We start from the raw sequence: 18,389 nt of genomic DNA on the forward strand, positions 1-18,389 counted from the left end.
TTTTTTCAGCAAAAAAGTAGATTTTTACCTTTACAGACTAATTCCAATGAATTCTGTAAAAAAAACTGTGCGGTCAAAATGCTAACTTTACCCCTAAAAAAATTCCTTGAGGGGTGTAGTTTCTAAAATGGTGTCGGTTTTGGGGGGTTTCCACTGTTTTCATCCCTCCAGTGCATTGCAAACGCGACACGGCACTGAAAACTATTCCAGCAAAATCAGAAATCCAAAATCCAAATGGTGCTCCTTCCATTCTGAGCCCTGCTGTGGGTCTAAACAGCAGTTTATTACCACATATGGGGTATTGCTATAATCAGAAGAAATTGCTTTACATATGTTGGGGTGTTTTTTCTGCTTTATTCCTTGTAAAAATTAAAAATGTCTATGTTTTTTCAGAAAAAAAGTAGATTTTCATCTTCACATACTAATTCAAATAAATTTAGCAAAAAAACTGTGGGTTCAAAATGCTAAGTAAACCCCTACATAAATTCCTTAGGGGTGTAGTTTCAAAAATGGGGTCACTTTTGGGGGGGTCTTTACTGTTTTGGCACCACAAGACCTCTTCAAACCTGACATGGTGCCTAAAATATATTCTAAAAAAATTAGGCCCCAAAATCCTCTAGGTGCTCCTTTGCTTCTGAGGCCGGTGTTTCAGTCCATTAGCACACTAGAGTCACATGTGGGATATTTATAAAAACTGCAGTATCTGGGCAATAGGTATTGAGTTGCGATTCTTGGGTAAAACCATCTGTGGTACAGAAAAAAATGTATTACAAATGAATTTTGGAAAAAAAATAAATTATATTTGTAATTATCACCTCTACATTTCTTTAATTCCTGTGAAACGCCTAAAGGGTTAAAACACTTTCTGAATGCTGTTTTGCATACTTTGAGGGGTGCAGTTTTCAAAATGATGTGATTTATGGGGACTTTGTTTTATATAAGGCCCTCAAAGCCACTTCAGAACTGAACTGGTCCCTGAAAAAATAGGCTTTTGACATTTTCTTGAAAATATGAGAAATTGCTGATAAAGTTCTAAGCCTTGTAACGTCCTAGAAAAATAAAAGGATGTTCATAAAAATGATGCAAACATAAAGCAGACATATGGGATATGTAAACTAGTAAGTATTTTGTGTGGTATTACTATCTGTTTTACAACTAGATACATTTAAATTTAGAAAAATGCTCATTTTTGCAAATTTTCTCTAAATCTTGGTGTATTTTACAAATAAATATTGAATTTATCGACCAAATTTTTTCACTAACATAAAGTACAACATGTCACGAGAAAACAGTCTCAGAATAACTTGGATAGGTAAAAGCATTCCAGCGTTATTACCACATAAAGTGACAAATGTCGGATTTGAAAAATTGGCTTCATCCTGAAAGACAAAACAGGCTCAGTCCTGAAGGGGTTATTAATAATAATAATAATGGCAATTCACAAATGACAAACATAATTTAAAACTTCCATGAGGCGTCAATGAAAGAGCAAATAATACATACAACTATATTGATCACAGTTAGTTTGATAACATAGCTGTACACGCAATATATAAAGACTATGCTATATTCGCCTTTGCTGGCTGGCTCTGAATGCCTCTTCCTTGCTTCCTCCCCTTGCTTGGCCAGGAGGCATGTACTAGGCTGGAAAAGAACTCCCAACCTCTGTGAGTGACTTATATGGAATGCCGGGAGTTGTAGTTTACAGGGAGGGGGGAAGAAAGTAAACGTCACTACAGACTGCCAACCCTCCCACAGCCCAGGAATGCAGGCATGAAATTCAGCATGAGAAAGGAACTACACAGACACAGATAAGTAATAAAAATGCAGACAAACACACTTTGTATAGTTCATAGTGAGGACGTGCCTAAGATATTCTGTGATGTAGTTCTTTAATAGTGCCCTGAATTCTTCTTTAAATAGCAGAGCCATAAAGATGCTGGGCATGTATGTGCCAGACAGATTTTCTCTGAAGTCTTCCCAAGTCCAAGACGGAATGGGGATATACACCAGCAGGAGAGTGAAAAAGGTTTGTGTCCTTATACATTAGAACCTTGGAGGGTGGCACACATACCCGGGAAGCAGAGTTGGTAGTTACTCAGCCCTGTGAGCAGAGTTAAGCTGCCACATCTACACATGAAGAATACAGAAGCACCATGCTGTAAGGAATGCTCAGCCTGGCTCCTGGATGTACCTTATACTTGTCTCTCATGTTATCAGGCCAATGATTACGCTACCAAGATTGCAAGCTCTTGTGCACCTCTAGAAATACCTCCTACATATTGCTATAGAGGCAGTAATATTTACAGTGCTGCATCTTCTATGTAAGCAGTCATTAAGTTTGCGTTTGTTTTGTTGTGGTTTGGCCACTGCTGTTATATATTGCCAGATATTACATTGTAGTAAATGGGATTAGGAGCGGATCCCGATCACAGAACAATGCAAGGTTTTGAGTGCATGCTGCGTTTTTTTTCCAAAACGACGCTATGTCCTATCAGTTGCGGGTTTGTTCCACATTTAAGACATTTTCCCCATTAAAGTTAAAGGGGAAAAAAACAATATTAAAATCTGCATGTGAATAAAATATGAATGCGTTATTTCAATGTGGTGCCACGATGCCCTTTTTCATAGAAGCCGTTCTAATAACATTTTCCTAGAACTTTCTCTTTTACAAAATTCTCGACAACACTCAGAACTAAACTGCAGATACAAACCATATTTGGTTTTCTTGGTGTGACCGTGGTCCAGTTTTCTATGGCACTACTAGAGAGCGCCATGTTCCTTTCATTGCTTACACGGCCACAGTGGCTTGTTTGCACGGGCTGTTGCACCTGGTAATGTAGCTTTGTGCCATTTATGTGAATTAGATTGACCAATGGGCTTCCAGGGTTCAGATCCTCACCGAATAATGTTTAAGCCCTGGGAAAACGCTTTAACTGCTGACCAGGAGGCCAAAGACTTCTAGTGTGTGCTATCTACAAATATCTCATGTTCTGACGCTCACTGAGGCCTTTTTGGCTGGCCATATATATGTGATAGATGTAAACCCCCAATCAACAATAAAACATGCCTGTTTCACTCATGATTTTCTCAATGGGTAGAGGGAAATATGTGCCACGAAATGGGAAAGTTCTGATAAACAGAGGATGTTGGCAGCTCCTCTCAAAAATTCTCTATAAGAAAAATCTGTTGTCTATAACCAGCTTTGCCAGTCAAAAACACCAACAGAACTCATACAAATCAATTCCCACTTCAATAGATGACAGTGTGCGCCGGCCGAGTCCTGTCAGTGATCCGTGGAAAGATAGGACATGTTCTATCTCTCCACGAATCGGAGAATCGGGTCAGTTTTCACAGACTCGATTCACCCGCTGAAGTGAATGGGTCCGTGAAGACTATAAGGTGCCACTTAGATGCTGTTAAAAATGGCCCGAGTGGCAGATCGGTCATGTGCAACTGGCATAAGGCTGTGGCTAGACCTGGACTTTTTTTTGGTAGCGCTGTACATAGGAATGCATGAGGCTAGGGCTATTTATCTCACTACAAAAAAAAAAAAAAAACGCTGTGCTATTGCTGCAATAAATTTCTGTCCAACGGAATTCATTGAAAATCTCTTCAAAATCGATCCAGTCAAGTGATTTGCTAGCATTTTTTTTTTATAATCGCTACATGCTGGGATTTCAGAGCTACACACTTGTCTGGACCGACTTTGAAGAGATTTTCAATCTTATCAATGCTTTCCCGTAGACATCGATATCACAGCAATTTTTTTGGAGAGAGATAAATAATCTGTGTGTTGCACTAGCCTAATGCATTTCTATGGACAGTGATATATCACCCACTACAAAAAAAATTGTAGATCTAAACATGTAGGGATAAAACAACGAATGACGCCTCACAGCCCCAAAAAGAGAAAAACAGTGACTTTCCCTGAAGCCCAGATTAGCCCTCATGAAACACATTTTATCAGAAAATATATGAGGAAAGTGTTTGTATTAGACAATTAAAATATTATTGCAACAACTGAGGAACTATAGATGCAGACGTAATGGATTACTGAGGTTCTAATGTAGTGCCAACATATCCCACGGTAGTACTCGGAGAACATACAACTCAATCTCATTGGTCATGGTCACAATGAAGTTGCTATCATATATGTCATTGAGACAGCCACACAAATTTGCATATTTTTTTTTGTAAAGCAAATTGACTTACCCATAATGTTTGGATCATTGTTGATTTGAATTTTCTTAGTAAAATAACCAGGGCCGGCCATAGGGGTGTGCGACCTGTGCGAGTACAAATGGCGCTGCACTCTCCCAGCATGTACTGGGCTCTGCTTCTGCTCTGTCCTCTGCTCTAAGTTTGTATTGTTGTATCTTTGTGCTTGTATATATGTGCCTGTATGTCTATATATGTACATTTTATGTATTTTGTGATGTTCCTGTCTGTGTGTTTATGTGCCTGTGCGTGTCTGCATATATGTCTGTATGTTTTTATATATATATATATATATATATATATATATATATATATATATTCCAGAATGCGTCTATATTTATTTGCCTGTTTGTCTAATTATCTGGCTTTATGTATGTATAGAAATCACAGAAAAATCAGCTGATCAAAAAATTACATAGTAAAACGTAACCTTTAATTAATAAATTGGGATATAAAAGGAAAAATGATTATCCCTCCAAATAAAGATGTAAAAAATAATAATAAGGGTGAGGGGAGAGGTTTTTTTTCTTTTGTTCATTGAGTTAAGAGAACAAGAAAAACAACTGACCCTGGTATACCCTATCAGGTCACCCTTCCTAGTCGGAGTAAGGCCCCTACTCAAGGGACGACTCCAACCTCCATCCTGTACCCTAGATAACCTATTAATGGCCTAGCCAATTCTTTATAGTGGATATCAGGTACAGTGGGACCTAGAGAGGCAAATGCACAAATAGAAAAAGCAAAAATGTGCAAAAACTTCAAACTGTGCAAAACAACGGGAAGGAACAAATAAAGAAAAAAAAAAAAATTTATACCCAGCAAAAAGATATACTCATACAAAAACATACCACAACCACCAAACGGAGGTTGTGAATGATGAAAAAGAAATCAGTATGTTGAGAGGTGACTGTGATTGACTTAAAAAGATAGACATAATAAACTGTGTTCCAACGCGTTTCCTCTGAAAATTGTCAGGTTCATCAGGGAATAAAACTAGGAGTCAAAAATAAATAGTCAAAAAACAAGATCAATACTTGTAAGAAATAATGCAACAGAACTGCATTTAATAAGTCCTACTTTTTCAAGATTATCAGCAATGTACAACAGCAAATAAAACCAATGTATCATGTGGGTTGAAGTGCTCACAACCCAGTGCCTACCACATGCACTATCATCATGGTCTGCAATGAGGGATTCAAGGACAGAACTAGCCTGGAGAGCTTCCCTGTGAATTGATGGTGTTATCTTCTCCTTCTCTGTACTACATATGGTAACCTGGGTTGTGAGCACCTCAACCCACATGATACTTTGGTTCAGGGGCGTAACTAGGAAAGACTGGGCCCCAAAGCAAACTCTTGACCGGGGCCCCACTGGGTGCCACAAGCAGCCCCCCTTATAAATAGTGCCCCCTGTAGAATGTGCCATATAGCCCCCCTGTAGACAGTGCTATATAGCCCCGCCTATAGACAGTGTCACACCCCATTTGTAGATAGCGCCCCCACCTCCCACTTGTAAATAGTGCCATACAGCCCCCATGTAGATATCGCCATAAAGGCCCCACTGTATACAGCGCTATACAGCTCCCACTGTATATAGTGCCACACAGCCCCCCCTTAGTAGAAAGTGCAGCACAGCCCCCCCGTAGTAGAAAGTGCCACACACAGACACCTGTAGATTGTGCCACACTCAGCCCCCTGTAGATAGAGCCACAGCCCTCCCCCTTGTAAATAGTGCCATACAGTTCCCCCATGTGTATAGTGCCACACAGCTCCCCCTTGTCTATAGTGCCACACAGCTCCCCCTTGTGTATAGTGCCACACAGCTCCCCCTTGTGTATAGTGCCACACAGCTCCCCCTTGTGTATAGTGCCACACAGCTCCCCCTTGTGTATAGTGCCACACAGCTCCCCCTTGTGTATAGTGCCACACAGCTCCCCTTTGTGTATAGTGCCACAAAGCTCCGCTTGTGTATAGTGCCACACAGCCCCCCCTTGTGTATAGTGCCACAAGGCAATGGCGCATCCGAGAAAGTTGTATCAGCCTGGGAGATGTCATTCAAACATGGAAAAGTGGGTTTGGAGTCAGGACTATGTGACTCTTCAGGATAGCGGCACTGCCCCATGACCCCCTAATTAGTAATTATCATATAGTGTGCACCATTTTAAAAGTGGAAATTAAGAATTTTGCTGCATCTGAAAAAAACATACAAGAGAATGTTTGGAAATATTGTCAGGTCATGTATTACCGCATGGTGGTGGTTCAAAGGGTTAAAACTACCTGACAGGTTCCCATTAAATATACAATGAATTGAGAACAATTCCATCTGCCCTGCAATTTTGTTATAAATATATCCTATATAATTACAGATCCAGAACCAAGCTCTGACATATATACAGTACCACAACCAAGCTCAGTACATAAATACAGCCCTAGAACCAAGCTCTGACATATATACAGCACTAGAACCAAGCTCATACATGTATACGGCACGAGAGCCAATCTCAATACATATATAAAACACCATAACCAACCTCAGTACATAAATACAGCACTAGAACCAAGCTCATACATATATACGGCATGAGAGACAATCTCAAAACATATATACCGCACCAGAACCAACCTCAGTACATAAATACAGCACTAGAACGAAGCTCTGACATATATACAGCACCAGAATCAACCTCAGTACATAAATACAGCACTAGAACCAAGCTCAGTACATATAGACAGCTCCTGAACCAAGCTCAGTACATAAATACAGCACTAGAACCAAGCTCTGACATATATGCAGCACCAGAACAAAGCTCAGTACATATATACAGCACTAGAACAAAGCTCAGTGCATAAATACAGCACTAGAACAAAGCCCATACATATATACAGCACCAGAACCAAGCTCAGTACATAAATACAGCACCAGATCCAACCTCAGTACATAAATACAGCACCAGAACAACCTCAGTACATGAATACATCCCCAGAACCAAGCTCGGTACATATATACAGCACCAGAACCAAACTCATTACATATATACACAGCACCAAAACCAATCTCATACGTATATACAGCACCAGAACAAAGCTCAGTACTTACATACAGCATGAGAACCGAGCTCAGTACATATATACAACACCAGAAGATACAGCCCAATTTAGTGCAACCCCTGCCGTATAGGTTTGTACAGCGTAAAACTACATCTCCCAGCATGGCCCGAACAATGGTGAGGATATGCTAAGAGATGATGTTTCACCAAAAAAAATCATATCATAATCATCTTGCTGCAGATAATACAGTGACTACATTACTGATTAGAGGCAGAATAAACAGTTACATTAAGTGACTCACCGGTGACGTCTCAGATTCTAGATCTTTTCTTCTCCCTCCGGTCCAGACCTCTATGATGGATTTCTACCAGCCATGACCCATTTCTGCAGTTTTCCGCTCAGATGTCTTCAGCTTCTCACTTTTAAAACATTTCTGCACCTATAAACGAAGTTAAAATTCTCAGCAACTCTAAATATAATAAAGCGCCATCCACTGTGTCCCTGATTATAATAGTACCATACACTGTGTCACACACACACACACACACACACACACACACACACCGTGCCTCCTGTAGATAGTGCCCCCATAGCCCCCTGTAGATAGTGACCCCCATAGAGCCTCTGTAGATAGTGACCTACATAGAAGCCCCTGTAGACAGTGCCCACATATGGACTCCAGAGCTGCAAGGCAATAGTGCTAACCACAGAGCCACCGTGCTGCCCTACATATAGCTTCCCCTATAGATAGTGCTCCACGTATAGCCCACCTCTGTAGACAGTGCCCTACATATAGCCACCCTGTTGCTAGTGCCCCACAGGTAACCCACCCCTGTATATAGTGTCCCATATATAGCCCACCCCTATAGAAAGTGCCCTAAAAAATAGCTCCCCTATAGATAGTGTTCTACATATAGCCCACCCCTGTATAGTGTCTCACATATAGCTCCCCCTGTATATAGTGCCCCACAAATAGACCACCCTGTAGATAGTGCTCCACATCCCCACATATAGGCCCCCCCTGTAGATAGTGACCCACATATAAACCCCCCTGTATATAGTGGCCCACATATAAACCCCCCTGTATATAGTGGCCCACATATAGACCCCCCTGTAGATTGTGCCCCACGTCCCCACATACAGACCCCACCCCCTGTATATAGTGGCCCACATATAGACGACCCCCGTGTAGATATAGCCCCCACTATAAATAATGTCATTAACAGTTTTATGAGGAAAAAAAACAAAAAACTTTACATACTCACATGAACCCGTTTCCACGCTGTTCGCTGGCGATGCAGACATGCTCTCTTCTGAGCGGGTCTGCAGGAGCTGAACGAGCGTCGTCCAATGACGCTGATTGGCAGGGCAGAATGACTTGCCCCATCAATGGAAGCGGCGCGATTATGTCATCACGCCGCTAGCCAATCAGCGTCATTGTAAGGCACTGAATAGTCGGGCATTCAGCGCTAATGCATGTATTTGGCTGTTGCTAGCACCGGGGCACCCTCCGGTGCTAGCGATGCCTACAGGCATGAGAGGGCCTGTGTCGCCCGGCCCATACTTGTTGCAGGCTCGGTGGCTCGGGCCCCATAGTAGCGGCGCTACCGCTGTAGCAGCCATATTGGCTGCTAGCGGCGCCACCAAGCATATGGGGGGGCGTGGCACGGGCCCCCTCAAGCCGCGGGCCCCATAGCAGCCGCTACGGCTGCTACCGCGGTAGTTACGCCACTGCTTTGGTTTTATTTGCTGTTGTACATTGCTGATAATCTTGAACCAGTAGGACTTATTAAATGCAGCTCTGTTGCATTATTTCTTACAAGTATTGATCTTGTTTTTTGACTATTTCTTTTTGACTCCTAGTTTTATTCCCTGATGAACTTGACAATTTTCAGGGCAAACGCGTTGGAACACAGTTTATTATGTCTATCTTTGTAAGTCAATCACAGTCACCTCTCTTAACATACTGATTTCTTTCATCATTCACAACCTCTGTTTGGTGGTTGTGGTATGTTTTTGTATGAGTATATCTTTTTGCTGGGTATAATATATTTTTTTTTTATTCATTCATTTGTACCTACCCATTGTTTTGCACAGTTTGAAGTTTTTGAACATTTTTGCTTTTCTATTTGTGCATTTGCCTATCTAGGTCCCACTGTACTTGATATCCACTATAAAGAATTGGCTAGGCCATTAGTAGGGTATCTAGGGTACAGGATGGAGGTTGGAGTCATCCTTTGAGTAGGGGCGTTACTCCGACTAGAAAGGGTGACCTGATAGGGTATACCAGGGTCAGTTGTTTTTCTTGTTCTCTCAACTCAATGAACAAAAGAAAAAACACCTCTCCCCTCACCGTTATTATTATTTTCTTCATCATTATTTGGAAGGATAATCATTTACCCTTTTTTATCCCAATCTATTAATAAAGGGTAACGTTTTACCGTGTAATTTTTTTGATCAGCTAATTTTTTCTGTGATTTCTTTTTTGACTGCATAATCACTGACTATACTTTTGGCCTGCCAAAGCCGCTATATTTGTTTGGTTCTGTGAACATATATACATGTATAGTATATATGTTCCAGTATGTGCGTGTCTATATATGTGGTTAATTTTTGGAGGGCACCAATAGAGCATCCTGCACAGGGCGCCATCCAACCTAAGGCCGGCCCTGATGAAAACAATAATAAAACTAATGAAATATGTACTTAATAATATAGCTTTACCTCTTTAAAGTAAATGTGCACCTTTTGTGAACTAAATTATTTTTTTGATGTACTAAAAGGAAAAGTTAGATGATAGTATAGGAGGGGAGTATAGACAATGAAAAAGTGTTTGTCGTTCTCAACAGAGCTCTGTATCGCTTTGACTCCCATCAGACTTTATTGACGCTTTGCAGAGACATTATCAGACCTCAGACGCTTCATTCTAGTTATCAACTGGGGTCTTGGCAACCAATAACTTATAATAAAACATCTATGTCAAAAAACAAAGTGCCTTTTAGCAGAGTCATGTGCAAGGATGCCTGTACAGCAGCACACAAAGTCTCTACAGCTTTGTACTATGGAGCCGTAGACACTCTGTATGCCACCATATCATCCCACAATTCTATTTAGATATGCATATCTCCCAACTTTTGAATTTGGAAAAGAGGGACACTTTAAGCCACGCCCCCTAACCACGCCCAATACCCCGCATAAACACATCAAATCACGGCCAGATCCTTCTTCAAATAACAAGCGCACATTCTCACTGCGGATTTCTAGACTGTTTGGATATCACAGATATTTTATTTCAGGTTATATCGTCTTTGTGTTACTTTTCCTATTTTGAGTATAACATTTGCTCATCACGGCAGCTGCAGGACAAACCTAAAGGCTGAGAACAATGAAAGTCAAGAGGGAGACCCTGTGGTGGATGACTTTTCAATTAACAGGTAGCAGAGTTACATGATGGGGATTTTTTTTCCAGTTGTGTAACTCTGCTACCGGTCAATGGAAAAATCATCCACATGAACTCCCTTGTAGATCGCTCCACACACAGCCCCCCTGTACATAGCGTCAGACACAGCCCCCCTGTAGATAGCTCCACACACAGCCCCCCTGTAGATACCTCCACACACAGCCCCCCCTGTAGATAGCTCCACACACAGCCCCCCCTGTAGATAGCTCCACACACAGCCCCCTGTAGATACCTCCACACACAACCCCCCCTGTAGATAGCTCCACACACAGCCCCCCCTGTAGATAGCTCCACACACAGCACCCCTGCAGATAGCGCCACACACAGCCCCCCTTTTGTACATAGCATCACACAACCCCCTACCACTAGTACATAGTGCCACACAACCCCCTCCCCCTTGTACATAGTGCCACACAACCCCCCTCCCCCTTATACATAGCGCCACACAACCCCCCTCCCCCTTATACATAGTGCCACACAACCCCCCTGCCACTTATACATACATACACAACCCCCCTCCAACTTATACATAGTGCCACACAACCCCCTTATACTTTGTGCCACAATGCCGCCAGAGCGGAGAGCGGTAGAGGTAGCCGGCCCTACTGCTGCCACTCTCCGCTCTGCTTTGATGTCACTCACCGTCAGAAGAAGGCAGGAGTCTTGCAGCGGCCAGGTCAGGTGACAGGTCAGGTGACTGGACTTGTCCACTCCCGGGCCGGCATCGACACCAGTGAAAACGCCGCTGCAAGACTCCTGCCTTCTTCTGACGGTGAGTGACATCAAAGCAGAGCGGAGAGTGGCAGCAGTAGGGCCGTCTACCTCTACCGCTCTCCGCTCTGGCGGCATTGTGGCACAAAGCATAAGGGGGTTGTGTGGCACTATGTATAAGTTGGAGGGGGGTTGTGTATGTATGTATAACGGGGAGGGGGGTTGTGTGACACTATGTATAAGGGGGAGAGGGGTTGTGTGGCACTATGTACAAGGGGGAGGGGGATTGTGTGGCACTATGTACTAGGGGTAGGGGGTTGTGTGTTGCTATGTACAAAAGGGGGGCTGTGTGTGGCGCTATCTGCAGGGGGGCTGTGTGTGAAGCTATCTACAGGGGGGCTGTGTCTGGAGCTATCTACAGGGGTGCTGTGTGTGGAGCTATCTACAGGGGGGCTGTGAGTGGAGCTATCTACATGGGGGCCTTTGTGTGGAGCTATCTACATGGGGGCTGTGTGTGGAGCTATCTACAGGGGGGCTGTGTCTGACGGTATGTACAGGGGGGCTGTGTGTGGAGCGATCTACAAGGGAGTTCATGTGGATGATTTTTCCATTGACCGGTAGCAGAGTTACACAACTGTAAAAAAAATCCCCATCATGTAACTCTGCTACCTATTTACGGACGTAATTCTGGCGTTTTAGCCTCGAATTATGTCCGAAAATACGGCTCAAAAGCGTCGGCAAACATCTGCCCTTTCATTAGAATGGGGTTTACGATGTTCTGTGCCGACGGTCATTTTTTTTACGCACCGCTGTCAAATGACGGCGCGTAAAAAAGACGCCCGCGTCAAAGAAGTGGCTGTCACTTCTTGAGACGTAAATGGAGCCGTTTTCCATTGATTCCATGGAAAAACATCTCCAATTACGTCCGTAATGGACGCAGCGAAAAGCGCCTGCAACATGCCATTACGGCTGAAATTACGGTGCTGTTTTCTCCTGAAAACAGCTCCGTAATTTCAGCTGTAACGGAGGCTGCCGTGTGAACATGCCCTTACTGTTCCTCCATGTGCTGTAATGTCAACGTGACTCACCATAGAAAAAATGGCTGATTCATGATATCTAAATGTATGTTAACAGCGTGAGTACTTCGTGTATGCACACTTGGTAATATACATGTAATGAGGCAGAGCAGAAACAGGTGGCTTCATTTTCTGCATCATCCTACATGTGTACGTGTGATCAGGAAGTCATTGCATTGATTTCTCTTTACAGTGCTGATGGTTGTGCCCAATAATGACCCAGAACAGAACTATGGCATAGGAGGACTTTTCATTCAAGCAGTGGTCCCAGTCACACTGCAATCCTAGTCCAACAATGAGAGGCAAATGTTTATTGTGACATTTATTTCTGACAGTTTGTGTTTTTGTAAAACATATTAACTCTTCTTTACTTTGTGAATAGGGTGAGAAGTTCGGACCATTTGCTGGAGAAAAGCGAATCCCAAGTGAAGTAGATGAAATTCTGGATAACAGATTAATGTGGGAGGTAACAACTCATGACTGTTTTATTCTCTATCTTGTAATTTCAAGATGAACACATCTAGTTAATATATCAAAATCAAAGCATGAAAACTCTTCCAACCAGATTGGATTTGTACCTCTTCTATGTTTAGGACCCACTCTGGGTTTTGGCTTACAAAAACTGATGCAAAATCTGCAACTATGAAGGTGGCCAAAGGTTACCGAGGTGACTCACTGGTTACTCGAGGCGGGATAATCATGTTTGATGTATCAAGGTTATAAGAAATTATCTTTGGTGACTTTTATTACTGATAGTTGATTAAAGGGGTTTTCCGATGTCATGAATTTATGGCATTCCACAGGATATACTACAAATGCCTGAAAGGTTGAGACATCTCGGCTCTGGGACCTGCACCCATAGGGAGAAAGGGGGGTTCCAAGACCGTTGTTTGCTGATGCATAGCTAGCGCCCGCTGCATTGGCTTTATCCCCTTCAGGACACAGCCTGTTTTGGCCTTGTGGACGCAACTGATTTTTTCAGATCTGACGTGTCATTTTATGTGATGTGTACTTGGGAATGCTTTTACCTATCCAAGCAATTCGGAGAATGTTTTCTCGTGACATATTGTACGTTATGTTAGTGCAAAATTTTGATCAATAAATTCAGTATTTATTTGCGAAAAACACCAAAATTTTACCAAAAATGTGCAAAAGCTTGCATTTTTCTAAATTTAAATGTATCTGATTGTAAAACAGATAGTAATACCACACAAAATAGTTACTAGTTAACATTTCCCATATGTCTACTTTATGTTGGCATTGGTTTTTGAACATATTTTTATTTTTCTAGGAAGGCTTAGAACTTCAGCAATTTCTCACATTTTCTAGGAAATGTTAAATACTTTTGTGTCAAAAAAGACAAAAGTATACTAGGTATGATACCTTTATTGGCTAACCATAAAAGTTATATATGCAAGCTTTCAGAGCGCAGAGGCCCCTTCTTCAGGCAGTTTACAAATGAATGACTTAGAAAAAAGCACAACATTTAGATGTTACACAAAGACAATTAGTACATGAGGTGATATATCATTAAGATAAGCCGGGGCAATAAAACGGAGGTTATAGGGGTGAGGACTTAGGAGTTAAGGCATCTGGAGTCAGTCTGATGGGGGACGTGACGTGTGTCCATGTAGTGGCTCATAAATCCTGGTGTTAGATTGAGGCCTTGTGTCAATGACTGGAATTTTATCATCATCTTGAATTCCCAAATTTTTCTTTCTCATTTCACATTTTCTAGAAAATTTCCAAAACCTATTTTTTTTGTGGACCAGTTCAGTTCTGAAGTAGCTTTAAGGGCCTTATATATTACAGAAACCCATAAATCACCCAATTTTAAAAACTGCTCAAGGTTTGCAAATCAGCACTTAGAAAGTTTCTTAACCCTTTAGGTGTTTCACAGGAATTAAAGCAAATTGGAGGTAAAATGTATTTATATCATTGTTATTTTTTTACAAAATCCATTTTAATCCATTTTTTTCTGCAACACTGTAGGTTTTACCACAGAAATGAAACTCAATATTTATTACCCAGATTCTGCAGTTTTTAGAAATATCTCATATGTTGCCCTAGTGTTCCAGTGGACTGAAACACAGGCTTCAGAAGCAAAGGTAACACCTAGTGGATTTTAGGGCCTCCTTTTAATTAGACTATATTTTAGGTACCTTTGTTAGGTCTCCGATTGCCATAGCAACCATAGGCTTCCTGCATTTGCGTTGCGGGGTGCCGATGTTATTGTAACACTTTAAAGGCGTTGTCCAGGAATAAATTTTATTTATATTTTAACTTAACTCGACTTATATAAGTAAATTTCTAATATAATGTCTGTTTATTTGTTGCAGCGTTACTCTGTTCTGATCTGCAGTTCCATAACCGCACCTAGAGTAAATGTTTCATTTTCTGTGACGTTCCGTGTGTTTGCTCAGCCAGCACTTCTGGCTGAGAAACGTACGGCACGTCATCAACTACATTTACAGGCAGCGAGCCATGCAGATGTTTCATGAGCTCTTCAGAGCTTCCGCCTCCTCTGGTCCTACCGCATGTAAACATAGTTGATGACGCGCCGTGTCTCTATACAGCAGGAAGTGCTGGCTGAGCCGAGACATGGAATGTCGTCTCTGTTTGTACACGCGCCCTCCACCTCCTATCTCGTAGTTCCCGCACTGCCTGCCTGTCTCCTCTCATCTCCCACGCCGCCCCCCCCCCCTAGGCAACGGTACCCCTTCCTGATGGTATATACAGTTATTACAGGGGTTATATGAATACAGGGATGAATGAGGTTATATAAATACAGGGATGATGGAGGTTATATACAGGAATGATGGGGCCATCATCCCTGAATATATCGCCCATCGTCCCTGTGCATAACTCCCATTGTCCCTGTGTATTACCCCCATCAACACTGTATATAACCTCCATCATCGCTGTGTATAACCGCCTTCATCCCTGTATAGGATGTTGGGGATAATGCACAGGGATAATGGGGTATAATACACAGGATGATGGGTGTTATATACAGGGATAATGAGGTAATACACATATAATGGTGGTTATATAATGGGGTAATACACAGGGATGATGGTGGTTATATACAGGGATGTGAAGTAATGCACAGGGATGATGTGGTAATACACAGGGATGATGGGGGTTATATACAGGGGTGATGAGGTAATACACAGATGATGAGGTAATACACAGTGATGATGGGGGTTATATACAGGGATGATGAGGTTATACACAGGGATGATGGGGGTTATATACAGGATGATGAGGTATTACACAGGGATGTTGGGGGTTACATATATGTTGTATACAGGTATGATGGAGTTGTATCATCCCTGTGTATAACCCCCATCATCCCTGTGTCTTACCCTCAACATCCCTGTACATAACCCCCATAATCCCTGTATATTACCATGCTCCCTGTGTGATTATTAGTGTGTGAAAGTGTGCAGGGAGCTGGCTGCCTGTAATTACAGCAGAGAATGGCCCTATGAACATAGGGGGGAGTGGCAGTATGCCAATAGCTGAGATGCTGTGGAGGGAGGAAGGGGGGGAAATGCAAGCTGTCTCCTCAGATGCAGCAAGGGATCATGGGTATGTTGCATTACAAGACATGAAACCGACAGGAACAGAAGCAAGAGATGTAAACAAACAGAAAGAGTAGCAGTGACGATTGAGATCAAACAGAAATTGGTTAGAAGAAATGTAGGGGGTTTTAGGGAAGGCAAACCATGGCTGGGGGACAATTTTTAGAAAATATTTTTTTCCTGGCCAACCCCTTTAAATGTGGCGGTCGCTATTGACCGCTGCATTTAAGGGGTTAATCGTCGGGAATCACGGCTGTGATCCCATACCGATGTCTTCCCTCAGTACTAAGGATGCTAGTAGCATTGAGGGAAATGTCTGCGCTCGGTTAGGAGCACACGTAGCCCGTAGGACCAGCAGTGTAGCCCGTTAACCTACGGTGGGTGGTTTGGAAGGGGTTAATGGAGAGGCAGTTGATTGAAGCCTATGGGAACAACAGAAAGTGTCGAGCGCTGCTTGCTCTGTACTTTCCGTAACTCCCATAGACAACGGCATTGAAGGGGACCCCCGTTCTACCAATATAAGCTTCATTTATCAGGCAATTATGGCAAATTTTGTACTTGAGATGGAAATACCACTTTAAATATGTAAACATAACTTAATGTGATAGATATGAGAGGATAAAGTTTCCTTTACACCCTTAACTCCACAATTATTTTTCAGTTTTTCATTTTTGTATTTTCCTCCCCGCCTTTCAAAAGCCATAACTTTTTTTATTTTTCCTTCCACATAGCCTTATAAGGGCTTGAGTTTTTCCAGGACAAGTTGTAGTTTCTAATAGTACGATTTACTGTACCATATAATGTACTGCAAAACTCCCCAAAAAATATTTGTTGGGTGAAATGGGATTTCATAACTTAGATGTGATAGTTTACAGGTGGATCCTGCGCAGGGTCGGACTGGCCCACCAGAGATCCAGAAGATCCACCTGTGGGCCCAGACTCTAACACAATAATGAGACTTTAACGTCCAGCAGAAGACAACCCCATTTGGAGGTGACTTTGGAGCAATCACTTGCCACTAGGGTCTATTTCTCATAAGTTGATTCACAAATTACCTATTAGACCTTAATGATGATATGTTCTGTGTATACAATGATAACAACAAGGACTATGATTAAATAAAAAGTAGACATGTTCTATATAGATGGAGGGTAGGCCCTCAAAATCATAGCCTCTGGTGGGCCAAAGGAACCCCAGTCGGACTCTGATCCTGCATGTCTGACACGCAATACCCGCTGTCACTGAACCTGTCAGGTCCGCGCAACTGACAAATTCAGTGAATAGCGCTAGATACAGCTTCTCTGTATAGAGAATACAGAGCAGCTGTATCTAAAAAAAAGTAAAAGGAATTATTAATAAAAAGTATTTACAAAGTTACACGAAACAGACTGATACACCTTTTTTTTTTTTAAAACATCATTTTTATTAACATTTTTTCAAATTTTGTACAAACATTTCACGAAAAGTGAATGTCAATGAACAGCTCGCAACTGCGAGTATAACAGAAGCAAATTAAGTACGTACATACATGCATGGCATATCGTTTTACATTTGTTTAAACAACCAACGTGACTTCCCCTATTCCTGGTCACGACTTAGGTCATAAAAGAGTAGCTCCTCCCCCTCTATCCCCTATCTACTACTAGACTGACTGTAGTTGTAAGCCTCCTAAAGTGCCAGCCAGGAGCTGTGTATGATACCACGCTGTGTGTCTAAACGGCGTAACAATTTCCACCACCTCATTCGCTGTGCATTGCGTTTCTATAACTAGCTGCCATTTAGCAAACAGCTTTTTGGTTCCCGTTTCTTTCCTTCTTTCTACCTCCACTCGTTCAAGGGCTAACAGTTTCAAGTGGGACACGATCATATCGATATCCGGTGTATCAGCTTCTAGCCATTTGCATAGAAGGCATCTCAAAGCCACCAACAAAATTGTGTGCACCAGGGGGGAGGGGATCTCGTTCCTCCAGCAACCTCTACCTCTGGCGGTCGCGCCTGATGGAACAGCAGCGCTTGGGGCGTCATTGGAAGGTTTGCTTTCCAATAATCTGAAATATAGTTATGTATCATTATCCAGTACCGTTTAGTATGAGCACAACCCCATACTCCGTGCCACAAATTCGTCAGGGGGGTATTGCATTTGGGACAACTCGTGATGCGATCGGGGAAGGACTGTGAGGGCAAAATATTGAAGCCATATATAGCCATATGCATTAATTTGAAATAGGTTTCCCTCCAGCTCTCATTAATGACCGCCTTCCGTACCGTCTCCCATCCCCCCAATATG

General features: G+C 42.3%; 1 protein-coding gene across 1 annotated transcript in view; it reads left to right on the forward strand.

Moving 5' to 3' along the window:
* Window positions 1–1,932: 1,932 nt before the first annotated feature.
* PRDM5 (PR/SET domain 5) overlaps window positions 1,933–18,389 on the forward strand; it is a 275,353-nt gene continuing 258,896 nt past the window's right edge. The window contains exons 1-2 of the mRNA XM_075849722.1: window positions 1,933–2,029; window positions 12,898–12,981. Of these exons, the coding sequence (XP_075705837.1) occupies window positions 1,937–2,029; window positions 12,898–12,981 (177 nt within the window). The 5' untranslated portion in view covers window positions 1,933–1,936. The remainder of the gene's footprint in view (window positions 2,030–12,897; window positions 12,982–18,389) is intronic.

Source organism: Rhinoderma darwinii, chromosome 1 (genome assembly GCF_050947455.1).
Source record: "Rhinoderma darwinii isolate aRhiDar2 chromosome 1, aRhiDar2.hap1, whole genome shotgun sequence".
Taxonomy (NCBI): Eukaryota; Metazoa; Chordata; class Amphibia; order Anura; family Rhinodermatidae; genus Rhinoderma; species Rhinoderma darwinii.